The sequence below is a fragment of the Borostomias antarcticus genome (assembly GCF_949987555.1).
Source record: "Borostomias antarcticus genome assembly, chromosome: 6".
NCBI lineage: Eukaryota > Metazoa > Chordata > Actinopteri > Stomiiformes > Stomiidae > Borostomias > Borostomias antarcticus.
The window spans coordinates 29,215,989-29,242,231 of record NC_140239.1 but is presented as its reverse complement, the minus strand read 5'-3'; the positions used below and the strand labels follow the sequence as shown (position 1 = coordinate 29,242,231).

At 46.4% G+C, this 26,243-nt stretch overlaps 3 protein-coding genes across 3 annotated transcripts in view; 1 reads left to right on the top strand and 2 right to left on the bottom strand.

Moving 5' to 3' along the window:
- Positions 1 to 5,987: 5,987 nt before the first annotated feature.
- Positions 5,988 to 13,646, bottom strand: ubr7 (ubiquitin protein ligase E3 component n-recognin 7). Its single transcript, XM_084440181.1, has 11 exons — positions 13,374 to 13,646; positions 12,931 to 13,064; positions 12,558 to 12,618; positions 12,316 to 12,411; positions 12,163 to 12,216; positions 11,704 to 11,809; positions 11,221 to 11,351; positions 9,619 to 9,807; positions 9,144 to 9,321; positions 7,403 to 7,464; positions 5,988 to 6,094 (listed from the first exon to the last, which is right to left on the bottom strand). The coding sequence occupies exons 1-11, from the start codon at positions 13,500 to 13,502 to the stop codon at positions 6,002 to 6,004; spliced, it is 1,233 nt and encodes a 410-aa protein (XP_084296307.1). The 5' UTR covers positions 13,503 to 13,646; the 3' UTR covers positions 5,988 to 6,001.
- Positions 13,647 to 16,515: 2,869 nt separating this feature from the next.
- Positions 16,516 to 19,625, bottom strand: tmem251 (transmembrane protein 251). Its single transcript, XM_084440446.1, has 2 exons — positions 19,544 to 19,625; positions 16,516 to 19,207 (listed from the first exon to the last, which is right to left on the bottom strand). Exon 2 carries the CDS (start codon positions 19,190 to 19,192, stop codon positions 18,770 to 18,772), a length of 423 nt encoding a protein of 140 aa, XP_084296572.1. The 5' UTR covers positions 19,193 to 19,207; positions 19,544 to 19,625; the 3' UTR covers positions 16,516 to 18,769.
- A 1,225-nt stretch (positions 19,626 to 20,850) lies between these two features.
- itpk1a (inositol-tetrakisphosphate 1-kinase a) overlaps positions 20,851 to 26,243 on the top strand; it is a gene marked incomplete at both ends in the record, with an annotated part of 29,946 nt that continues 24,553 nt past the window's right edge. Inside the window, 2 exons of the mRNA XM_084439413.1 lie at positions 20,851 to 20,945; positions 24,436 to 24,460. Coding sequence (XP_084295539.1) covers positions 20,851 to 20,945; positions 24,436 to 24,460 — 120 coding nt within the window. The remainder of the gene's footprint in view (positions 20,946 to 24,435; positions 24,461 to 26,243) is intronic.

Genomic DNA, 26,243 nt, shown 5'->3' with positions numbered 1-26,243 from the left:
TTGGGTGGAGAGAGGCTTTGTGTGTCTGCAGTCCTCCAGATACCGTACGTCTTTCCAAGGCCAATAAACGTATACATTATGTGCACCAATAAAAGTGAAGTCAGTGAGTGTGGATTTGAATTGGTCTCGGCTGGCAGAGTGGAGTAGAATTCGCTATTCTTTATTTATTCATGGTTTCATCTTAATTAGATTTCTGCTGTGTCAGTTAAACATTGTTTTAGCCTGCTTGGAAGCAGTAGTTTGAGACGAGCCGGGTATCGAGTTGGTCAGAAGTGTTTTGCAACTGATTAAGTCTCCTCCTCTCCTCGCTCTGTCCTTGAATCCCAAGGTGAGCATCGTTAACCGTCGTCACCTTTTGTGGCACATCTTCGTGGCGCCCCCCATGCGGGGGTTGCCTATTTCGTGGGGGTATTGACCCTAAACGTCTGCGCCTGTCTAAACTGTCTACCTCTGTCCAAACCCCTACCCCTCTCAACTCCCACCCCTCTCCAAACTCCTACCCCTCTCCAAACTCCTACCCCTCTCCAAACTCCTACCCCTCTCCAAACTCCTACCCCTCTCCCTCCTCTTCAAATAGCACGTAAGCCTGAATCCCCACCCTGTTTTATAACGAGTTGTCCCTCATGAGAACGTAATGGTGAGCACATCTGGTACTGCTAATCCGCTAAGCTTGAACACTGTTTAGATATCATCGTCGCTCTCTGATCATAACATCCGCACAAACTGTAACTGAACTCATTGTTGTTTTTTTTACCCCGCCTTTCACATTAATCATTTCGACCTCCCGTGGGTGAGTTCTCGCTGTTGGCGCTGCTCGTGCGTGCGTGGTGTGTGTGGGTGGATGTGGGTGTGGGTGTGGGTGTGGGTGTGTGCGTCCTTGTGGGACAATGCTCTCTCTGCCAAGAAGCTGAGCTCAAAAAGGACTCTGAAGCCCAAACTATCAATAGCGGGGTGGCTTTCGTGTGATGCAGGAACTATTAAGATTAATGAAATGAAAGAGAAATATGGGGTTTGGAAAAAGGAACACTTTCACGAGTGTGAAAGGTTGGCGTCATTAAACATTTTAATACCAATGGTTGCCTGAATCGGGGACGGTAGTCCGTTTGAGGTATCATACTTAAGTATTTATTTTCCATTGATAGCTTTTGAATAACTAGGAATCGGTTTTCCATCCACTTGCTACAGTATCTAATTCTATGAGACTAACAGTGTTGTGTGACTGTTCCCGTTAAGAGGAGGGAATAGATAGAACTAGAAGACCGATGTCAGAAGCAGCGTGGCCCAGGCGAACACCGGACCCGTCACCGCCTGAGCCCCCCCCCCCCCCGCCTGCAGCCGTCCATCCCCTCCTCCTCTAGCCCTCCGTCCCGTCCCCCCCCCCCTCCCCCAAAGGCATGCAGCACCCCTGAGTCGCGACCCCTGGCGGGGGTGCCGTGGGGGTCCGGTCACCGGGGTGCAAAGCGAGAGCCCGAGACCCAAAATAGCCACTCGGCCCCCTCTCTCTCTCCGTCTCCACAACCCCGCAGGCTACAGCGCTGTGTCGGTGGGCGGGGGTCACCCAGGGCTCGCCCCTAAAGATGGTGGAGAGGAGGGGCAGCTTTGGGACAGAGCGTAAATCACCCCCCCCCCTCAAAGCCCCGAGAATGGAACTACAAATTCAAGCTAGTGTTAACTTCTGAGATGTTATCCACACTTTCTCTGGACAGGAAGGCCCCCCCCCCCAACAGTAACATAGGGATTTGAAGGATCCAATCAGCATTTTGCCCCGCCCACCTTTATACCCTCTGAGGGACATTTTTTCCCCCCCTAAGGCCCCCCCCCCCACCACCATTAGCCTTGTGGAACAAGAAAGTGTAGTTTGCCTTGTCAATTAAGTTTGTCCTTTTGTTATAAGCTAGTTTATTTGAAATAAGCCTACAAGGCATTGCTAATTGCATCTGGCCGTGTGTTTTTGGAAATTGGCAGATTTGGCTTTGAAGTCTTGCCTATTATTTTCTATTGTATGAACTACAGTAATTGACTTGCTATACATAAGCTATGACTTGCTTTTTTCCCCCGAATACTCGCGCTGACAGGTATGAGCTGAATTAGGTCACTCTAGTCCACAAGTATGAACTGTTTTGTTGGACAGACTACTAGTCTGACACAGATGAACAATGCCTTGTTTTTGAGGCCGTTCAGGGTTGAGTTTCTGGCCTGGACAGAGTCACTAACATGATGACCAACCTGGCAGTGTGTCAGAGCTGGAGCCATTTTGTTTTGTTTTTCATGAGATTGATTGACTTGATTCCATTGTGTGTACGTGTATGTGTACTTTTCATCACAGCGGTTGAACAAAAGAGAATGTTGCAATGAAGATCAAATGTACGAACCCCGGGAAAACAACAATGATCATAATTCTGAACGATCGCGTATTGAATTATTGAGAATGAAATGTGTTTGTTGATAATATGCTGTAGATGTTGGAAGATATTGAAAGATGCTTGTACAGATGGTCTCACCTTGCACTAATGTCAAAATCCCTTCACAGTATTGTTTGTTTAGCCTACACTCATTGTGGAGCAGTGCCCCCTGTTGGTGGAATAGGTGTTCTGCTGATCAAATACTAGGTACAGGTAGTTTGAACTCGACATCAGTGACACTTGGGCTTAAACATTCTTTTTTTTCCACACACACACACACAAACACACAATTTCACATAGCTGCATAACTAATAAGCTTTTAAAGATCAACCAGTGTTTCGCCTCAATCACAGGAACCAGCAGTTGGGCACGGTCGGAGGGTAGGTAGGTAGGTAGGTAGGTGGGTAGGGAGGTAGGTAGGTAGGTGGGTGGGTAGGTAGGTAGGTAGGTAGGTAGGTAGGTGGGTGGGTAGGTAGGTAGGTAGGTAGGTAGGTGGGTGGGTAGGTAGGTAGGTGGGTGGGTGGGGGTAGGGAGGTAGGTAGGTAGGTAGGTGGGTGGGTAGGTAGGTGGGTAGGTGGGTAGGGAGGTAGGTAGATAGGTGGGTAGGTAGGTGGGTGGGTGGGTAGGGAGGTAGGTGGGTGGGTAGGGAGGTGGGTGGGTGGGTAGGGAGGTAGGTAGGTAGGTGGGTGGGTGGGTGGGTGGGTGGGGAGGTGGGTGGGTAGGGAGGGAGGTGGGTGGATAGGGAGGTGGGTGGGTGGGTAGGGAGGTAGGTAGGTAGGTAGGTAGGTGGGTGGGTGGGTAGGGAGGGAGGTGGGTGGGTAGGGAGGTGGGTAGGTGGGTGGGTGGGTAGGTAGGTAGGGGGGTAGGTAGATAGGTGGGTAGGTAGGGGACGCTACTCATGTTCCTGCCTTCATTGGTGTCCTCTATCAGGGGTTACGGGAGGGCTGTGCCAGTCTAAGACTGTTCTGTTGACTTCCTTCCTCTCACTCATTATGATACCTCCCCAAACCCTTCTGATACCACCCCAAACCCTTCTGTTACCACCCCAAACCCTTCTGAGACGTTAGTGCCTTCCCTGGCAGCGGCCAGGAGTCACCTTCCTCTTATGCAAGTCTTTTTTACCAGCCCATGCAACCCCCTGTCTTTGTAATAGTGTAGCCAATGCTTCATGTACATAGTAATTTTCAAAAAGAATATTTTTGTTTTATTTTAGGTACCTATGAACACAATTCTCTGAAAATCTATTGTTTTGTTGTAAATAGACATTTTTCTATATATATAAAACAAATATGCCACATGTATTTGTTGTGTATATATATATATATATATCTGGAGAAGAAGAAAGGAACGCTTTCTCATAGCTACTTGTAAGGAACTGTGGAAATTCTATTTTTCTACTCTTCTGTCGGGAGTGTGAAAACGGTGAGCTCAAATCTGCATTTTAGGTGACCGACGTCTTCAAAATAAACAGCTTTGATAGAAATGATCAAACTGTGTGGTCTTCAATGATTCAACCAAAACAGACAGAAGGGATCGGGGTGTCTATCGTTTTAGTTGACATTTAGAGCCAGTATGAACCTATAGAAATCTAGATCCATCCATCAAATTTCACTCACCTTGAGCCACGATCAGTGAATGGATTTCATAAATCAGATGTCTAATTTGAGAGGTACTGGCTTCCCCACAGCTTGGATTAACAACACAACTGACATACATTATTCATTGCTTTATTTTTCAAAGGTTGAACATTAAAAATGGTCTATTTAAAAGCAAAAGCTACAAGTGGTACAGGGGGTACTCCAATGTGGTTCGGTTCTCTTACTAGACCTGGAACAAAAAATACAGTAACAACACCCGTGACAATCAGCGAAACGTTAAAGGACTGAAGTCCGAAGAGAGCACATTGTACAAAACGATGCCTTTGATTTACACCAGGTTAGACCTGCTTTGATCCCCTTTCATCTCTGCAAGCTAGTGAAGAGTAATGCATTGGGTTTGAATGTTTGATGAGGGATTCTATTGAAGTTTGCCCTCGAATGAAAGGTAAATGAAAGGTCAGGGTGTCACAAGCGTCTGATCTTGATCTGTTACGTCCGCCTTCGACGGCGCTTCTCTTTGAACCCTTTTCCTGCAGCCTGAACAATGGATGTTTTGAGAAAGAGCTACTGTAGGATAAGCGCTTCCCTCAAGAGAAGGTTAAAAGAGAGGTCGTCCACGTCAGTCAAGACCTTCAAATTACTAGACGGGCTTATTCCCCTTTAGAAACCTGCATGCCCCAAATACACAAGCTATGTAGGCAGAGCCAAAAGTACGACTGTTTAAGCTACTGTTAAACAGAATAATATAAAGGCCCGCACACCCATACAAGTTTCAGGTACATGACATTTTTAAACTGTATATTTTAAATAAAACAAGACCTTGAAACATGGACAAAAATGATAAAGGCGTGGCGCTATTCAATAGAAGGAAGTAGAAACAGAGACGACAAGTGTTTGGATGTAGGAGGGAGAGTCGGGGGGTCTGTTGTCCGGTGGAGGTCAGAGGGGATGGGGGGGGGGGGGGGGGTCTGTGGTCCGGTGGAGGTCAGAGGGGATGGGGGGGGGAGCTGTGGTCCGGTGGAGGTCAGAGGGGTCGGGGGAGCTGTGGTCCGGTGGAGGTCAGAGGGGATGGGGGGGGGTCTGTGGTCCCGTGGAGGTCAGACAGGTCGGGGGGGTCTGTGGTCCGGTGGAGGTCAGACGGGTCTGTGGTCCCGTGGAGGTCAGACAGGTCGGGGGGGGTCTGTGGTCCGGTGGAGGTCAGAGGGGATGGGGGGGGGGGGGGGGGGGTCTGTGGTCCGGTGGAGGTCAGAGGGGATGGGGGGGGGGGGGGGGGGGTCCGGTGGAGGTCAGAGGGGATGGGGGGGGTCTGTGGTCCGGTGGAGGTCAGAGGGGATGGGGGGAGCTGTGGTCCGGTGGAGGTCAGAGGGGATGGGGGGGGGGTCTGTGGTCTGGTGGAGGTCAGAGGGGATGGGGGGGGGTCTGTGGTCCGGTGGAGGTCAGAGGGGTCGGGGGGTCTGTGGTCCGGTGGAGGTCAGAGGGGATGGGGGGGGTCTGTGGTCCGGTGGAGGTCAGAGGGGTCGGGGGAGCTGTGGTCCGGTGGAGGTCAGAGGGGATGGGGGGGGTCTGTGGTCCGGTGGAGGTCAGAGGGGTCGGGGGAGCTGTGGTCCGGTGGAGGTCAGAGGGGTCGGGGGAGCTGTGGTCCGGTGGAGGTCAGAGGGGATGGGGGGGTCTGTGGTCCGGTGGAGGTCAGAGGGGATGGGGGGGGTCTGTGGTCCGGTGGAGGTCAGAGGGGATGGGGGGGGTCTGTGGTCCGGTGGAGGTCAGACGGGTCGGGGAGTCTGTGGTCCGGTGGAGGTCAGAGGGGATGGGGGGGGTCTGTGGTCCGGTGGAGGTCAGAGGGGATGGGGGGGGGGTCTGTGGTCCGGTGGAGGTCAGAGGGGATGTGGGGGGGGGTCTGTGGTCCGGTGGAGGTCAGACGGGTCGGGGGGTCTGTGGTCCGGTGGAGGTCAGAGGGGTCGGGGGAGCTGTGGTCCGGTAGAGGTCAGAGGGGAAGGGTCCGGTTCAGCTGCAGTAGTACTGGCCCGCGTTGGCTCGCCTTCTCTTGCGGCCCTGCTGCTGCTCGAAAAACTGCCGGATGTCCTCGGGAGTCACCACCTGGACAGGGAGGGGAACGGCCAGTGACGTTAAAGACAGGACAGGTACTTGTGCCGGGCTCACACTACAGGATTTTAGGGTCGATTTATCCCCGATTCACCCCTCCCGACAATCGGAGGAGAAATCTGCTCTGGAACGTTGCTCGGTACCGATGTTCGGCCCAGATTATCTTGTATTGTGAGGAGTTTACAGATCCGATAAATATCTTTCTGATCGGCTCGCAGACCCATCGGGGCCGCCCCGAGAATATCAAACATGTTTGACATTTAAGATTATTACATCACTACTTTACAAGTAAGACGGCGAGACCAGTGGTTCGTTGCTCCCTCGGGCACGATAACATCCTAGTGTGTGATGAGCCGTTATTTTCTTGTGTGCGCTTGTTTTAGATACGCGAGAAGAACATCTGTTAAGATTCTCCTTATGTGCGTGATGCAGCCCGATTTCGACATCGGTTAGGATTTTAAACATCCTGGAGTGTGAGCCCGGAATACGAGTCGTCCATCTCAGGTCTGAGGAAAGAGACTTCAGTTCCTTTCCTTCTTTGGATGTAGAAATGTACGATCGATAGAGCTTCCTGCTATGTGAGCAGAACACTGTATATATGCACAACTCCAGTACTTCCTGAAATTAGACATGCTTCTCCATTTCCTGTCCACTAGGGCATCCATATAGTCCAAGGGTAACATTTGACAGTTGCATTTCAGTTGAATGACACCAGTCGTTATGCAAGCATAGTTCCAACCACCTCTGCTACTATGAAACTAATACTAAGTATTAAAAAGGATGAAGTGATTAATCAGGTGTGCCTGACTGCAGCACAATGATCAGGCACACCTGAATACTCATTTCATCCAATAGTGTGAGACAGGAAATAGAGAAGCATGTCTAATTTCAGGAAGTACTGGAGTTGTGCATATAGCCCATTCCGTGTCTTCTATTCACATATTTTCTCTCACATGAACACGCTGAACAACCAAAATGTGTTGGATCACTCTGCAGAGAGAGCATAGCGAACAGCTTAATGCTGTGTTCACACCGGGCACGGCAAGAAAATTTGCGCCGCCCAGTTCGCCCAATCTCGCCGCGGGATCAATGGGTCGCCGCGCGAATCCGCCACAGAAAGTTTAACTTGATTAAACTGATTGAACTGATTAAAAATTTAACTTTTGCGGCCGCCGCGCCGCCGAGTTCTGCGATTTGCGCCGCCCGTGCCGCCCGCCGCCCAGTTCGCGTGAATTGTATTGACTTTCTATGTAAACTCGCCGCGCCACAGGAAAACACAGCATAAGTCACAATGTTACCCACCTTCCCCTCAGAGGCAAATCTCTGTAGGAAATCCTTCAGCTCAGTCTTCATGTCGTTGTACTCTGAGACAGAAAGAACAACTATTTACAGAGCTGCAGATTTGTTTTTGTGTTGTTTGTTAGTTTTTTTTGGGGGGGGGGGCGGGGGGCAGCAAGACCAAGGCCAACAGGACCCGGACATACCCCAGCCATCCAGCCAATAAATAAACAGTTCTCTGCTTCGGTCAGGGAGATGGTACCCCCCCCCCCCACACCCACCCACACACACACACCCACCCACCCACCCACCCACCCACACACACACACACACACACACACACACACACACAGACTCAGGAAGAGCTTCTTCCCCCAAGCCACCCGGCACCTGAATGAATCCAACTAATGCATACAGCGCCACTATATCTAGCAGGTCAGAATACCTCATGTATATAACATCACCATACATGTAACTGCAGATGACAATATAACTCACCTCGGGATTACTTATTATAGTTATAGCATGTCCCTAACACACCCATGTCCCCCTAGCCCCATGTCCCCTAGCCCCATGTCCCCCTAGCCCCATGTCCCCCTAGCCCCATGTCTCCTAGCCCCATGTCCCCTAGCCCCATGTCCCCTAGCCCCATGTCCCCCGAGCCCCATGTCCCCCTAGCCCCATGTCCCCTAGCCCCATGTCCCCTAGCCCCATGTCCCCCTAGTCCCATTTCTCCTAGTCCCATGTCCCCTAGCCCCATGTCCCCCTAGCCCCATGTCCCCTAGCCCATGTCCCCTAGCCCATGTCCCCTGCCCCATGTCCCCTAGCCCCATGTCCCCTAGCCCCATGTCCCCTAGCCCCATGTCCCCTAGCCCCATGTCCCCCTAGCCCCATGTCCCCTAGCCCCATGTCCCCCTAGCCCCATGTCCCCCTAGCCCCATGTCCCCCTAGCCCCATGTCCCCCTGCCCCATGTCTGCTAGCCCCATGTCCCCTAGCCCCATGTCCCCTAGCCCCATGTCCCCTAGCCCCATGTCTGCTAGCCCCATGTCCCCTGCCCCATGTCCCCTAGCCCCATGTCTCCTAGCCCCATGTCCCCCTAGCCCCATGTCCCCTAGCCCCATGTCTGCTAGCCCCATGTCCCCTAGCCCCATGTCCCCTAGCCCCATGTCTCCTAGCCCCATGTCCCCCTAGCCCCATGTCCCCTAGCCCCATGTCTCCTAGCCCCATGTCCCCTAGCCCCATGTCTCCTAGTCCCATGTCCCCCTAGCCCCATGTCCCCTAGCCCATGTCCCCTGCCCCATGTCCCCGAGCCCCATGTCCCCTAGCCCCATGTCCCCGAGCCCCATGTCCCCCTAGCCCCATGTCCCCTAGCCCCATGTCCCCTAGCCCCATGTCCCCAAGCCCATGTCCCCTAGCCCCATGTCCCCTAGCCCCATGTCCCCCTAGCCCCATGTCCCCAAGCCCCATGTCCCCCGCCCCATGTCTCCTAGCCCCATGTCCCCTAGCCCCATGTCCCCTAGCCCCATGTCCCCTAGCCCCATGTCCCCTAGCCCCATGTCTCCTAGCCCCCCGCCCCCGCGCCCCCGCGCCCCGGTTATATATCTATAGTGAAATGGATGCATAACTTTCCACCATAAAAATATAAAGCTATCAGAGGGCAAGGAAGTGATGTCATATTCGTTAAGGTCCCCCATTAGGTGTCCAGGGATCAGAGGTCAGCGAATGTTTCTGTGCCCGAGGCGTCTTTCTTAACCGCTTCCGTACCGTGGATGATCTCCAGCTGCTGAACGCGGTTGAGGGTGTTGAGGGCCGACATCAGGGGGTCACGACCCTCGGCGCCCCCTTGCTGCTCCCGCTCCGTGGTCTTGCCCTTGTTCTCGTAGGCCAGGACGGTGTCGGACTCGTCCAGGAAGAAGGACACGCCCGCGTCGGCGTAGGATCTCTGACCGTCAGCAGAAGGGGGGAGGAAACGGATGAGCGACTGAGCGGATGAGTAACGGATGAGCGACCGCGGGACGATATACTACTTAAAAAAGCCAGCGTCATTAAAGAGGTCTATAGTGACGTCGTCGTGTCCTCATCCATTAAGAGCGTTATATGCATTTTAATTACACAAAGACACAAAATGTTTCTACTGTAACTTCCAACGACAGGGCGTTGCGTCATCCGTGTTCAGACACCTTGTGAATGCGCTTGAAAAGATCCAGGATGAAGAGACAGAGAAGTGACGACACCATACCTTGCAGTCGACACAGGAGCAGAGTTTGGTCCTCCAGGCCGGGGGCCAGAACGTGGCCCCGCTCCGGGCCCTCTCCGGCCCTTTGTCCTTCAGCTCCTTCAGCCGGCACTCCGGCCCTGTGGAGGGCGAGTCTCCCTCCATCTCCTGGTGTGTCCTTTTACAACCTGGCAACCCGTTTGCTTCTGACTGCTGGAGAGACAAAGTCCTCAATTCAGTTTAGCATTATCGTCGATGCTAATGTGATTCTGGCTGGACAGTTCAGTGTGATATGCAAGGAAGGCTGTGTTTTCAATACAACTGACAGGAATAACTAGGACCATTCACTAGAGAGACCATTCACTCAAACAGCAGGAACATTAAGACAACATTATAGCAACGTGCACATTTAAGAGTTCCCTTTCCCTTCTGAACAAACAAACAATAACACTTTTCATTTGAAATGTGAGCTCCTTACGCCTCATGGCCGGGGGCTAAGTGTGGGGCTGTCACATTAGCTGTCAAATTAGTACAGGCTTCAGTTTGCCGTTTGCCTCAGAGTTGCCAAGCTGCCAAGCCGCCCCCAGTGGTCAGAGAATATGAGTATTATCCCAAACTGGTAATACCCATAGGAAAAAGTGACACAGCCAAGCACAAACAAAAGTCATGGAGCAATGGCGCCATCTGGTGGTCAAACTCCTCCAAACTAATAGACGTGAGTCAGTCTCTAAAGGCTGCGAGACTGAAGACAGAGGTTTTGTCACTAAAAGCGGGTGGAAACAATTGAGAGAAAACTGCATTGCAGAACCAATCCAACGTCTTTAAGGCCGCCCTTCCTAATGGGGAGGTGAATGTTTTTATCTGATTCTCCTCTCCAGTTTGTTTGGAGGACATCATTTCTGATAAGGTGGGTCCTTCACCCTATTGGAGATGTAGGCAGTGGCTCTGATTGGTAGCGTCAGTTTCCGGCGCTGTTCTAGCGACGATTTTCAATGGAGATGTCTTTTGGAGGCGGAGATTTCATTTGGTATAGCACAGTCTGGCATCGATAGACTACCAAACCAATGACTGAGCTTTAAAACGAATGACTGAGCTACAGTATAAACCTGTCAGTGTGTAGATTTCATATTATCCACTACTTACCCATCACTAACCCAAACATTAACCATTAGACGTCTACGACATGCATATGATCCAAGGGTCACATTTGAGAGTTTAATTTGAGTTGAATGACACCAGTTGTTAAAGGAGTAGTAAAGGGAAAATGCATGTTTAGCCCTGTTTTGAGTTTCTTGTCTTTGAAATTGAGAGTTGTTTTTTGAATGATTTTTGAAGATGCCCAACCACATCCATTGTATGACCAAAACGGTGGTAGAGCAATTATCAGACTTTCTCAAAAGTGCTAGTTTTGTCAACGTTTTGATCTGAACCATTGTATATGATCATAAGTAACCTTAAAACAGGGCTAAACATGCTTTTCCCTTTACTACTCCTTTAAGCAAGCATAGTTCCAAACCACCTCCGCTACTATGAAACTTTTATTAAAACAGGAAGTGTAAGAGCGCTAACTCAGTCCAACCCCAACGGTAACACTCAGTACGGGGACATGACAGCTGGTATCCCTACCGTCGTTTCCGTCTGGCTGTCCGTGCTCGTCGAGGCCTCGTCTGTTCTGATCTTCCCCTGCTCACTGGGCTGATCCTCTTTCATCACCTCGCCCCCTGCCTTGCATGGGCTAGCTTTGGCCACCGGGGGCACTGTGTAGAAAACAATACAATACACAGGCACTAATTTAAGCGCAATAACAGGCTATAAAGTGAAAAGCCACATGTCCCCTGCTGTGTTCTCTGGGTGTGTCAAACGTGTGTCAGTGCTACAGACGCTTGAAAATGTAGGTACCTAACATGCTTTTTTACTAAGCCTAATTGCTAAAGTATTATTTTAAAGTAATACATAGAAAATTGGTAATTGGTAAAGCCTAAGAATATGTATGGGTGGGACCTATGCCCACCCTCCCATTGCTCTCTGTAAAGCGCATTGTGTTGCCTCTGTGTATGAAATGCGCTCTACAAATAAAATTTGATTGTATTTGATTGAAGAGGAGAGTACCGGCCAGGTGGGCAGCGTAGGTCCACAGGAAAGCGCTCTTGTTGACGCAGGACTCGCATGCCATCTCCTGCAGCTCCACACACTCCGGCACCGGGCAGCCCAAATGCTGCAGGAGAATACATAGTTCACAATGTGTTGTTGTTCTGCAAAATGTCAGTTCTCCATAGATTCTATGTTCCCAGGGGTGGTTCTCCTGTTAGAGGTGATTCCAGAGACCGATTTCATTTCAAACCTCTATTTATACTCGTAAAGCACTGAGGTTTCTCTCATTTACAGTGTTGACGAGTTCACACAGATACACAACTAACAACAGAGCAAATACAATACACAATAATAATAATAATAGTAATAATAATTAAAAACAGTTACAGGTCAAAGTAGAAATGTCAAGAGGATAACAGGGATTGAAGTGTGTTTGAGGAGTGTCGTTTTGCTTTAGTGTTAACTCCAAGTCCCTACCCTCCCATGTAGCCAGTCCTCACAGACGATGCACTGAATCATCTCATCCTCCACCTGGAAGGTGACAAACATTCAATAGTTAACAATCCGATTGATGGACAGATGTCATTTCATGTCAAAACACATCCAAAGAGAATGAACCCCCCCTCCTACCTGGTCTTCTGGGTCAGGGTATGGCCTGTTACAAGTGCAATACAGACCGAAGAAGTTGTGGCTGTACTTGTTGTCAGTGTTCAATGTATCTTTCTCCTAAAGTAAAGAGACGAGAAAGTGAGTTCAGTCAGATTGTTCAGTACACTGCCACTTGCTTTCATGCGGTTCTTGTGTCTAGGTCTGCATTGGATTACATAATCCAAATTAAACAAACCAAATCAGTTATTTGAATGGAACCTTACTGGGCACAGTTTGCACTCCATCCCTCCAAATTTGCCATTTCCACAGTCACAGCGGAAATTTCTATAGAAAAATCAGATAAAAACATCAAAACTGACTTTTTTGTTTTTGTTTATGATGACATGTACTACATTTCTCGATAATGGCAAATTTTCATTCTTCACTATCATCATTCCCTCAAACAGGAGTACAATCAGTGGCCATGAATGAATCAATAAATTGAATTAATTAATTCTGCTCTGTACGATAGCCTGTGTATAACATTCACGATTACCAGAGACGAGGTCCTGTACGCTTTGTTCATGATGATGTATGTAAAGTTCAGTCAAAGTTAACACCTGGAATATAGGGGTTCAAAATCCAGACCTGCCTCACCTTTTGGTGTACAGCTCAAAGAGATCGTGTCCTTCATGGCACTTGTAGGAGCAGGCCAGACAGATACCGGCCGGGTCGCCCCCCTTGGGTGTGCAGGTGTTACAAGCATACAGGGCTTGCCTCTTCACATACCCCTGCGAAAACAAAATGACATGGAAATGGGTGTCATTGACTGATCTGTGCAAAAGGATACGAGTATGAACCGGATAATCACGTGTGTAGTTCCTCTTGGCAAGGTGCCTTTCATAAGAACATGTAGCACAATTAAAAGGTCTGATATGTTCATTCCTGGACACTGCGTGACTTGTCATGTTTGCAATTTCAGCCTTGATGTGGATGCAGAAAACTACATTTCAAGTAAAGTATTTGATAGAAAAGCTGTTGTATAATTTAGCTATGAACAGCAGCTCCATGTCTCCCAAAAAGAAAAACGCATTGAATACCTCTGGATATGAACACTTCTCGGAATCACTGCCCCCTAAAACAGCGGATGCCTCGTTCTCCAACTCCTCGTCCTCTTCTAAAACATCCACTAGAGAGAGAGTCGCCTCGTCTCCTTCATCTCCCGCCATCCTTGGAGAGAAAGTGGTGAAATAAATGATTACAAGTTCCTGTTCCAGGATCCAACACTGTCCACTGCCAGACTGGACGGAGCCCCGTTCAAGATGGTTATTCAGACTTTGAGAAATCCGTTTCCTAACTAAATGTAGCCTATAACTTCGGGTCTAAAGCTAATGGCTGTGTGCTTTGTTGTCAGACTGATTCTCAACTAGATACTGCTAGCTCATAATGACAACATCCGCACCATTTCCGGGTTGTGCTATTTATTTGGCGGGAATTTTTGACCGTAACCTTTGGGGTTCAAAATATCGTCAGCTGATACGTTTAAAAAATAAAATAAAAAATAAAATAAAAAATAACAAAGGGACAGTAGCTATGTACTCATGTGTCACATACTGAAAAATGACAATGAATGGACAGTGAATGGAGAAAACGGATGCGATAACTCGGGGCAAGTTGAAAGGTCAAAGGTTGCAAAATGGCAGCTTTGGCGCTACGGGGAGAGCTCAAATATAGAGATGGACTGACTAAAGAAATAATAATCAATACAGAAAACAGTCTTCCCTCCTTGATCGCAGGGATAAAGAAGCTGGACGCAGACGTGTCGGGGCTCCTCACCGAGCTGGTGGTGCAGGAGAAGCTCAAAGGGGACAATGGCGACAAGGGAGGTTTTGAAGCAGATGATGGTGAGATCGTGTCCTCCAGTTAAAAAAGAATCTATTTTTTCTCGTTATCATCCTAAATAATAATGACTGTGGTGGCGAATTATAAAATTAATACCAAGAGCCAATACGAAGTCAGTGGGCTCTATCTATCCAAGTTCCCTAGACAGACAATTAAGGCTCCCATAAAGGTGATGTCTTTCAGGTGAATACGTACCTGACCTGCTTGTGCTACGACCTAGGAGGACTTCTTTTAGGAAGACTGCTTTTGGGAAGGGTGGTGAGATCCACTCTGAATCATCTGGTTTAGGAAGGGTGGTGAGATTCCCTCTGAATCATCTGGTTTAGGAAGGGTGGTGAGATCCACTCTGAATCATCTGGTTTAGGAAGGGTGGTGAGATTCCCTCTGAATCATCTGGTTTAGGAAGGGTGTTGAGATTCCCCTCTGAATCATCTGGTTTAGGAAGGGTGGTGAGATTCCCTCTGAATCATCTGGTTTAGGAAGGGTGGTGAGATTCCCTCTGAATCATCTGGTTTAGGAAGGGTGGTGAGATTCCCTCTGAATCATCTGGTTTAGGAAGGGTGGTGAGATTCCCCTCTGAATCATCTGGTTTAGGAAGGGTGGTGAGATTCCCTCTGAATCATCTGGTTTAGGAAGGGTGGTGAGATTCCCTCTGAATCATCTGGTTTAGGAAGGGTGGTGAGATTCCCTCTGAATCATCTGGTTTAGGAAGGGTGGTGAGATTCCCTTCTGAATCATCTGGTTTAGGAAGGGTGGTGAGATTCCCTTCTGAATCATCTGGTTGTCCTCAGCTGGAGTTGTTGATTCGGTGACGCCGCTGTGACGTGTATTTGTTTACGTCCTGCATGCTACTAGTCGCGCTACGACGTCTACAATTTATTCAATGCTTCAAGAGACTTGTCTTTCTTTATCCATAGTCTACATCCCCCAGATTTCAAAGCACACACAGCATTTTCTGACCTCATCTTTGATTGCATGATCTACTGGTGCATCTCAGAAAATTTGAATAATGTGAAAAATATTTTCCGTAATTTAATTCAAACAAACTTGTATGTATTCTAGATCCGTCACACAAAGTGAAATATTTCAAGCTTTTTTTGTTTGTTTTAATCTTTATTATTATACAGTATGCTCAGTATGTTCATTTATACACTCAATACTTGGCTCCTTTTGCACAAATGACTGCATCAACCTGGAGTGTGGCATGGAGGCAATCAGCCTTGAAATATTTCACTACATGTGTAATGAATCTATAATATATGAAAGTTTCACTTTTTTAAATTAAATTAGGGAAAACAATGAACTTTCCACAATATTCTAATTTTCTGAGATGCACCTGTAAGTCTAATTCTGTCACTGACCCATCAGTGGTCTCTGGCTGTAGAGTCATTTTTATTTTGTGTTTTACAGATGGAGAGGACGACAGTGACGAAGACGAGGAAGATCCAAAGACAAAGGCCCGTGTTGTGGAGCCTCCGGCAAAGAGGTCCAAACCTCTACGGGCATGAGGCCTCCAGGTCCAAACATCTACGGGCGTGAGGGCTCCAGGTCCAAACATCTACGGGCGTGAGGGCTCCAGGTCCAAACATCTACCGGCATGAGGGCTCCAGGTCCAAACATCTACGGGCATGAGGGCTCCAGGTCCGAACCTCTACGGGCATGAGGGCTCCAGAGCAAAGGGGGCACCTGGCAGTCCTCTGACAAGACTATTGGGGACATTGGGGGTGGGGATCTACAATAAATAACACTCCTACCGTTTCTCATGCATCGCGCCTGTCTGCTATCATTAGCTTTATAGGCAACAGATCTTGTAACACGTTTATACTTTAAACTTTATTTGGGATTTTTGGCAAATTATGCTATTTATTTGTACAGATGAATATTATCCAGGCATATTTAGTGAGCGAAAAAAGGTTATTCATAACTGGATAGTGATGAAATTGTCTTGACCTCAACCTTTTGTGACTTCAGTTTCTCACTGAAAGGTGAAGAGGTCGTTTTATCACTTTCAAAAATGATTCCTGCAGATCTAACAGCTGTCACTGTGTTGCTCATCGGTATTGTGTTGGTCATCGGTATTGTGTTGCTCATCGATATTGTGTTGCTCTTCAGTATTGCTCCTGATCTCAAATACTTTGACTTTCATACATTAGCACCTCCCTGAAATTTGTTTCATTTCAATTTCATGGTTAGTATTTCAATTGAGTAAGCTTAACTGATTCAGTACTAGTACTAGGTTACACAACAACTACACAAATACAGTTCCCCAAACATGTTTATTTACTCAAAACCCAGGCCTTTATCACAGTGCATTTAGATTAGAAAGGCAATAAAATCAGAAGCACCAACATAAATATTCACTCATTCTGTTAAAAGGAAAAAGACAAAGACAAGCCCTTATAATCTTACACAGCTAATTTGAAAGAAACTGAACAACCTTGAAATTGACACATGGGAAAGTCTAATGGACACCAGTGGCTCTACAGGCAAACACTGTGCTTGAACTGGAATCGGGTATTTGGCATAGGTTGAATCAGATGCAGACAACGTTAGTCAAAGAAAGGATCAGTACCGACGGCCCTATGCGTCCGCTAGCCATGTAGCACGTCTGTGTGTTTAAAGTCTGTTTTTCAGTCTCACTCAAGTACTCGGACGTGTCAGTTATCTGTAAAATAATTTGCATTGCATGGTCTCAAAGACACATTAAGCATAGCCCCGAACTACAAATAATGGTCTACTAATAAGGTAAGATGCACATAGGACAGGGGACCTGATCCCAAATTATCCAAGGAGTCCAGGGCAGTTGGGATGTGTCTTTCCCAGACTGATCATCTCAAATGCAGAGGAAGAGTAGATAGAATGTCAACATACTGACCATCTCCAGGACTGTCAGATGTTTTAATCTCGAGGTAATGGGTTACAACTAGCAGACACTGAAGCCCTGAAAGACTGAAGTTGTGCACTGTTTTTTTTACTTGGTGCAATGCAACAATACCTTTGAGGTTGAAATCCGTTTCAATGGAGTGAACAGATAATGGCCGGGTTTCCCGATAAAGAACCTTCTTAAGGAACCCTTCTTAAGCAACCCTTTGTATGGGAGTCAAGAAGTACTTTGGAGTTAAGTGCTTCTTAACTCGTTCGGGAAACCCGGCCAATATTCAGATACATATTGCAAATAATTATAAAAATGCAAATAACTTAAATATCTGCTGCAAAACAACCTAAGATGCAGACCAACACCCAAGTAGCCAGTGCTTTACTGTAGTCAAGGATCTCAACTCAAAATAAATAATCCTCCACAACGTTCTGTTAGGTCAGACGGGCTGAAGGTGACATCATCCTCCAATTGCATGTACATTCATCACTGTAGAAAAAAATACTAAACTCACTCGGATGATAGATAGTAGTACCAGATATGTCATCTTCAATCAATAAAAACTATAAAGATACCTATATAACCCAACACATTTTTTTTATAGATTCTCAAGCATTGCAGGGCTGCATTAAAATACACTGCCATGTACATCACTTTGTGACAGCAACATATTTCCATAGAAGGGGCTATAGTTCCAATATTCTCACTTCTAATGATATAATCTCCATTTCCTCTCATTGCTCATGGAATCATGATGTCATTGGCAGCTGCAGTACTCTTCTTTGGAGCTCCACGCTTCATAAAATTCAGGAATTGTCATCAGTTAATATTCAAGAGACCATAGTGTATATGAAGAAGACAGAAAAGTCTTACATTATAACTGAACAGGCTGGTGCTTCAAAGTCATTCATAAAAGGGCAAAAATACATTTATAACATGATTATGGTTTAGTCACTGTCAGGACAATGGCACACAGTATGAATAATTACTATTTGATAAAAGTGTGGTCAATGTGCTTTAGAATTCAGCAGACCCTCTTAAGAATAACCCCTAAAAAGGCACAAGCTAGCTAGCCATTTTCCTTAGAAATACTGAATTCAATCCAAGTCCTCAAAAATCTACACAAATTTTTGTATAACAAAATGAGTCAACCTGTCACTCAAATGACACCTCAGAATACATTCAAAAAATAATAATACACAATACATTGATACTTCCTTATATGGCCCACCATGGTTTTGAAATTGCATGATATCCCTACAATACTGTCCCAAAACCATGTCCAATTTGATTAACCAATATGGCTTTTTCTTTGAACTTTACTCAAAAAAATTTGCTCAAAAAGAAAGGGATGATTTTGGGAAACCCCTAAATAAATGCCCCTTTTATCAAACTGGTCTTACAGAGTACTGCCTCAAAAATGGACAGCATCGTTAAGTCCAGTCTGCTCAGTGTAAGAAATCAAAAAATACCGACGTGAAACACCTAGCTGTTCATTTCAGGATCACAATCGTCTACAAAACCAACCAACCAACCCCTAGCGACGCCTGACAGGTAGGCTGTAACACTAACACCGCGCTCCTAAGGAGTGTTAAGCATCCCGGACTTCAGGATGTGTGTGTGTGTGTGTGGGGGGGGGGGGGTGGCTGCCAAAGGTGCACATGCACCTCCGGCAACCCTCCTGTTCCTATGTCGTCAGAAGTTCCTCACTTGGCCCCTTCAGGTGTCAATCAACTGCAACCGGCTGATCTGATTGGACGCCTTGGCGAATGTCTGGTGGCGATTGCAGAGGACAGCCAGGCATATGGGGAGGATGCAGTAGCCCACCGTCTTAGGGTCGGCACGGGTGCATGAGTAGAGGAAGAGGAACACCTGGAGGTAGGGGATGAGGAATAAGGTGGCCCACACCCAGAAGGGCAGGAGGAGCAGCCGAGTCTTCAGACTCTGGGTCCAGGTGAACGAGGCGGGGAGGGGGGAGGAGGCAGTGTCCCCCACCTTCTCCTGCGCCACCCTCTCCACGTGCTCCAGCGTGAGGCGGTTGTAGGTTTGGTTGATCTCGAAGACGTAGTAGAAGGCCGCCACGCTAGCCAGGAGGTAGAACCCCACGCCGATCCATCCCATCCGCTGACGGAAGTTCATCATTCTCCATACTCCTCCCTGGACACAAAGTGGACAGGCTGGTGCCAGTTGTGCTCATGCAAATGAATCCGAATAGGTTTGAATATGTGGTCTAACAATGAGGAGCATGCCACATTATTTAGGTCGTAACAGGGTTGTATCCTAGTACATTATAACTGCATTATAGACAATGACATGGCTATCTTACACAGCACAGTCCACGGTCATCATGCAAAGGCACTACAATACAGAATGGTAACTTGGCTAGCTAAGCTAACGTTAGCCAACAGTGAGCAGTCTTCACATGATTGATCTAGCTAACGTTGGCTAAGCAAACTAAATCGGTCAAAACCATAAAACAATCATGCCCCTCACCTTCCTTTACATGACAAATCGATTAGTTGACAAGGAGTAACTTGCTGATGGTGAATTTTAAACCCATTTCCATATGATTTCAAGACTATTGTAACAGGCTTGTCTTTCTCTTGTTGTCATATGACTAGTTCCTTGTTGAAAAACGGGATATCCGGGAGACGTCATTGAAAATACGTCAGCGCCATCTGGTGGGGAAACCGAGAAAAGCCTATAAAATATCCATCCATGGGCAGGTTTTTAGAATTCAAACTTTCTCTCACACAGGATCATTCAAACTTCAGAGGATAATGTACTTAAAAGAATGATTTTGAAGAATATTCAGTTGTTGAAGAATATTCAGACCATTATATGACTTTATAGGTTTATGTGGCTTGCTGGGGAGGCAACACCAGGTCTGGGGAGAAGCTGGTGAGGAGGACCGGCTCTGTTGTGGGGCAACAACTGGACAGTCTGGAGACTGTGGTGGAGAGGAGGATGAGGGACAAGCTGAAGTGACGAGCTGTGCAAAACAGAGCGGTTCAGGCGTTCCTTTGTGCCAGCAGCCATCAGACCATAGGCTAACAGTGAGTGTGCCCCCCCCCCTGACACACACAATAAAATAAAAACATATACTGTATATCCATTCTGTACATTCTCGCTGCTGTAACGCCCGCCCGGTCACCGCTCATCTGAATAATTCAAAACAGAAGTGAATTGTTGTCCAATGACAGGTCTTTAGTGCAGATGTGTTCTTCCTTGTCATGTAAACCTATCAGCACATGATCTATAACCTGTTTTTTTATTCGCTTTATTTTCAGAAATAACACAGCTTGTTGTTTTTCAAGTGTTGCTCGTTCCTCTCTCGCTAGAATAAACAGCAAATTAACAATTATGAGAAGGGAATTAACGATTGTAGTAGACTAGTTCAGGATATTGTTATAATAGTTGTTTGAGAACTAAGTTAAATTAAGAGTGGTTGAGGACCTTGTAGGTTTAATCGTGAGAGAGAGAGAGGGAGAGAGAAAGGGCGAGAGAGAGAGAGAGAGAGCGAGAGAGAGAGAGAGAGAGAGAGAGAGCGACAGAGAGAGAGAGAGAGACCTAACGATTTACAACCACAACCAGATTTACCTGAATGTGGACTGGTCTTGCGAGCGCGAAGGCGGTGCGACTTTGCGCATTTTGCCGGAGTAGGCTAGGCTACTGGCTGTAGCTATGCATTCAAATGTAGCTTGACCGTTGTCTTATTATTAACAGTTATCTTTGATTCTTCAGGTTTCTTTTAAAAACACATTTACTGCCTATTCGGGCGAAAGGTGCGCGTCCCGGAGATGCATACTTTCCTGAAGGGGAGAAGAGTGGGCTACTGGCTCAGTGAGAAAAAGCTAAAGAGACTCAACTTTATGGTGTTCGTGGACATGTGCAGGTAAGAATAGCCTTGCCCAATGTTATATTTACTGTAAATACCCCGTACAATTCTGCCACATTAACTTGTATGCGCACATTTCAGTGATTAAATTCACAGTGAATCTCAAGGGTCTACAACTTCATGATGAAACGCAGCCTGCTCATATCAATCGAGTGTCCGCATTTTATGCAGGTTCAGGTCGGCAGATTGATTTAACAATTCACCCAACTTGTAACGTTATGTTCAGGTAGGCTATAGCTTTTAGGTGGGTGGCACTTAGGCAGCCCTACGAAGAAAAAAAGGCAGTAACTTCCTCGAGTGCAGATCTGAGAAAAGTGACTTTAATTAAAGTTGTTTGCCTATAGGACTTTTTGCAGTAACTGTAAATTCGACTCCCCATTTTCTCCAAAATACAACACATTAGAGAGAAGATATTTGTCCACATGACAAAATATGTGTTTAATGTGCCAAAAAAATATTATAACTCATGTTCGACCAAAAATGAAAGTACTGGCTTTTTCCATGACATTGGCGAAATATAGCTTAGGCTACCTAATTACTAGCCTATAAAACCATTAAGATACGTAGCCTATAGAGAGTAGGGTTTTCATTTGTCTTCATCCATAATCTTTCCTGTGAGTTTTTTCTTACCAACATAAGCTATTTCAGGGTGTGGTGTGGTGGGCTTGTCTAACAGGTAGGCCTATCTGGCATTCAAGTTCAACAGGTAGTCTAACATTTCAATGTTTGGTGGAATGGTTTAGAACATTCCGGGTGTAAGTCTCTATGAACAAGGGGTGGCAACCAAATGCATTGTGAAAGTACTGAAGCCAAACATGCAGAAAGAGCAAAAGTACAAAAGATATGGGATTAACATAAAGGCATTTGATTGAGATCCCAGGGATTGTCGAGTTAGGAGATTGCACTAGATTATGGATTATGAAAATGACTAATGGGGATGAGATTATCATCCTGCATTACCTCTCGTCCAGCTGAATAACCGCATCTGTGGTCAAGCAATTGTTTGATGTAGCCAGGACTGATCTTGTGGGGAATATGTGGCATTAGGGGATTTCCATTTTTGTCACTTTTTTCAAATAAATTGTGACAACCATCTCCACTGTGTTAAGAATGTGGATCTCCAGATTGTTTTGGCTGCACCAGGACTAAGGATGCACGATATATCGCCAATCATATCAGTATCGGCGATGTTTGTCATTTTTTAATATATCGGTATCGGTCAGATGTGCAAAACAGGGCCGATGTGAACAGCCGATAATTATTTCTCTCTAGCTGCTGTTGTGTGTGTTGTCTTTGAGAGGAAACAATGTGGTAAATCTATGATTTATCGGCTTTTCCAAATGTTTTGGAAATAGAGACAGTGTTTACATGTGTTTTTCAGTATGTATAACATTTGATTATCATAGAAACTTGTTTTTATACAGAACATATCGACATGGGTAAATATCGGTTATCGACCATAACAGCAATGTTAATATCTGTTATCGGTATCGGACACAATTTTCATATCAGTGCATCCCTAACCAGGACAGCAGCTGGTCCAACTGTAAGAAAACTAAGTGCTCAACTCGTTGGGAGACCAAGACATTTTTGCTTCAAGCTGTAGCCTCTGAGACTCTGAAAAGAGTGGTCACCCAGACACTGTTCTGGCCATTTTGAATTGGGAACTGCATGGTTGGTAACAAAAAACAGTCTCTGTACCTGTAAATGAAGACGAGCATATCGCTGGTCAGTCATTACAGAACTGGTTTGGGCGGTCATGGAAGAAGTAGACAGGCGAGAAGTGTTTGAGTCAGCTGGGGTTTTCGAGGAACAATTGCAACAGACCATGATGAAACTTGGTACTTCCTCTATTTATCTAGATATAGACCTGCCTCTGTAGGAGTGTCTTTTCTCAATTGCGTTTACTCAACACAATCATCATTAAAATTGCTCATCAGCTGTGCGTGTGTGTGTGTATTATGGCTTCTATACATTGTGCGATTTTTGCAATCTTATACATTTCTCGCAAGCCACACTGTGCGACTCAAATCTGTAATCTTGGGTACAACCATGCATGTACACTGTGCGATGAGACACTTCTGAATCGAAGGCTACGGTACGAGCGGCTGTGAACAGCTACGTGACGTGCTGCCATGGCCCGGTGTGGATGAGAAGCCTGGCGGCTGAGTTCTGCACGTCCCAGATCATGCTAAATGTCTGAGACTGTCTGATATTTGTCGCAGGCCATCTTCGGTCGCAAGACCGTGACATCGGTCATCTTTGAACCTCTCCCACAGTGCGACGAAGACTACAGATTTTGCACGATTGGTAATCTTTCATCTTGGACAACCCAAAATCGCACAGTGTATAGAGGGCTTTAAGCCGGGCATAGACTGCGATTTAAAAAAATATCGTAATGTTGGTGAACCCCTCACACTGTACGACAGAAAGTTTCATTCCTACCGTCTCAGGCCTGATCAGACCGTACGACGTGCGTGCTCACTGTACGATTGCTGTCATCCACGATTGTTGTCATCCACGATTGCTGTCATCCACGATTACTGTCATCCATGATTGCTGTCATCTACGATTACTGTCATTCATGATTGCTGTCATCCAAAATTGCTTGTGACATGACAAACATTTCTGACATGCCAGAAATTGATCAGAAGGTCGTAGCCTCGTCTTTAGAATGTGACCCTCTCACACTGTGCGACTTACGACATCCCGATTTGGCTTTAGGATGCTTGGATTTCTCTACGATTACTCTACAACTGTGTGTGTGCGTGTGTGCGTGTGTGTGTGTGTGTGTGTGTGTGCTTGTCTGTGTGTACTGTGCATGCTAGTTTGTGAGTCCCTCTCAACAAGGTTGCCACCACAGTCAACTCGTTTTCTAAATCACCTTATTGCCTTTTGTTAGGAACATAGCATTTCAGGGTTTATCTGGGAGAATTCTAATGCATTGTTAAAGTGGTAATCTCAAACTTTTTAATATAAATAAATGTAAATATCTATCACCAATTGAGATAACACAATAATGATTCAGCCTACCCCCTAACTAAAGTCCCTACTCTTGCAGTTCTGAGTCTCATGCCAAACTGTGCACAGGGACAGTAATGTGATTTACTCAAACAGCAGTGTTTGGTCTGCCAGACAGTCTCAGACAGTTTATCAGTCTCAGACAGTCTATCAGTCTAAGACAGTCTAGCAATCCTGCCTCAAAAAGATGGCAGTGTTCTGCACAAACAAGGGTGAACATTTTAAGCTTTGATCTTCTGTAACAAGTGTGTGACAAGAGGTTGTGATAATCGAATTGTACGGTTCACATTTAGCTAGCTGTAAAAACAACATAACACAGTGTAATGATTCATATCTACTGCGCTGATATGCATTTTTAAACAGTTTATGAGTTTTCGAAAATCATTGTGTGAAGTGTTTTCCTGAGGTAGATGCTTTTATACTGGTACAATGAAAAGTCATATAATTGTTTTTCTTCTCTCTACAGGAAACGAGGCATAGAAATGATCCAGGTAACTAAGGCTTTATTACCTCACTAGCCTCTTCCACCCTCATACTGAGTAAGTAGCCTTGAGGACCAATGGTTCCCGAGCCTACAGTAGTGACCCATAGGGCAGGAGTTCATCTTCTGATTCCTCAGCGTGAGGCAGCTTGGTGTCCTCTTTCAATGCAAAATATACTCAGATATAAAGTTATTCACTCAATTTAAGTTACCATAATGGCCGTATGAGACTGAAGACTAATGGGAATTATACTTTTGTCTGAAAGTCTCCATGTCTGACGCAGTATGGTCATCTAGCCTTGTCAGTATTGTAGCTTATCATCCATCAGAGCTATTTAAGGGCTATTTTTCCTTAGTCAGACACAAACATGCTGACATGACAACAGCGTGTGTGTTTTCAGTTTCAAGCAAACTCCCTTCTTCTCGCTCTTCCACATTCCCCACCCCACGCCGCTGCTTTGAGCCGTGATGTATTCAGCCATGATACTGTATATCAGTATACAGTATATAGTATATATCAGTATCTGTATTCAAACAGAGGGCATTCGTCAATGGCACGCTCCACGAAGGAGCCAAGGACCAAAGTCAAATATGCATACAGTATGTTTAAATGGAAGCAACATATGTTTTGTAGCCATTATAGGAGTGCACAAGCAATTGATTAAACAAGAACATGCTCACACAAAAGCCAGCTTGATCATTCGGTTTTAGCCGATCATTGTACAGTACTCTTGCTCTTCCTGATTAAAAGGACTACTGTACTGTAGGTTTTACCATTTGTAAGACTGCAGAGTGGACTTTTACGATTAATATGACATGCGGTAAGGTCAGGGAAATGACGTTAACGTGTGCGGAGAAGGTCAAGCTGAAGGTCAGTGTGGAAAGAGTTGAGTGAACTTTCCAGTTGCAGAGACCCCAGGGATAAACCATACGCCTTTAAAAATAGACATTCCCATCTTGTCGGCAAACTACAAGCAAGGGCACTGTGCACGTGTTGGCAGTGAGCTAGTACTTTGTTATTGTCCTAGAAAAAAATGTCTTTTTCAATTATGTCCGTCAAATTTTGACACACATATGTTGCCCTAAGCACAGGCGCACTGTGGGTCAAGATTACACTACGTTACATAAACTCTCATTTCTTTGAACTAGAAATGGTTCTCAGAGAGCACAGACCTCCGCCCCTGAATGCATTATGTGGCCCTGTGCCAAAATTGAATGGGTTCTAAATTGGCCCATGCTACCCCCCCCCCCTCCACTGAGTTTCATGAAAAGCAGTCTGGTAGTTTTGGTGTAATCCTAGTCCAAAAAATGAATGGAGGTGAATGGCCGTCCGGGCAATGTTTTGGCGGCTCGTGATTCACTGGGGTGGAGGTAAAAATGAGTGGAGGTGAATGGGTGGCTGTATTTGGCCGGCTCTGTGGTGCCCCCCTCAGGACACAGCCGGTGGGGGGCAGTGCGGTGCACTCCGGGCTCTCCCCCCTCACACCCCAGTCCAAACCCCGTGTCTCTAGCACGCCCACACAGGGAGCTGGCTTCGTTCTAAGTTTTGTTTTCATTCGCGGATTCGGCCACCGAAAACATTACCTCTCGCCCTGCGCTGTCGTTGGGGCGGAGGTAAACATTCCAGGGCAATTAACCCTGTGCATGTCTCCATGTTCGAGAATGTTAAATGACTGACGACGTGTCAGAAATAATTAGTAGTTCTGGCTGATCTAATGGAGCCAGAAGTGTTGCTCTGTATGGCACTCTAAGTGCAACATTAGGGAGTGACACATTATATTTATGTCTCATTG

Bases quoted from the DNA above. Each gene is read 5' to 3' on its own strand.
- ubr7 (XM_084440181.1), bottom strand. From the start codon at position 13,502: ATGGCGGGAGATGAAGGAGACGAGGCGACTCTCTCTCTAGTGGATGTT. The intron at 13,065-13,373 runs GTATTCAATGCG...TTGTTTTCGCAG, and splicing joins AGAAGTGTTCATATCCAGAG to GGGTATGTGAAGAGGCAAGC. The intron at 9,808-11,220 runs GTAGGGATACCA...TTGTCTCTCCAG, and splicing joins ACAGCCAGACGGAAACGACG to CAGTCAGAAGCAAACGGGTT.
- tmem251 (XM_084440446.1), bottom strand. From the start codon at position 19,192: ATGATGAACTTCCGTCAGCGGATGGGATGGATCGGCGTGGGGTTCTAC.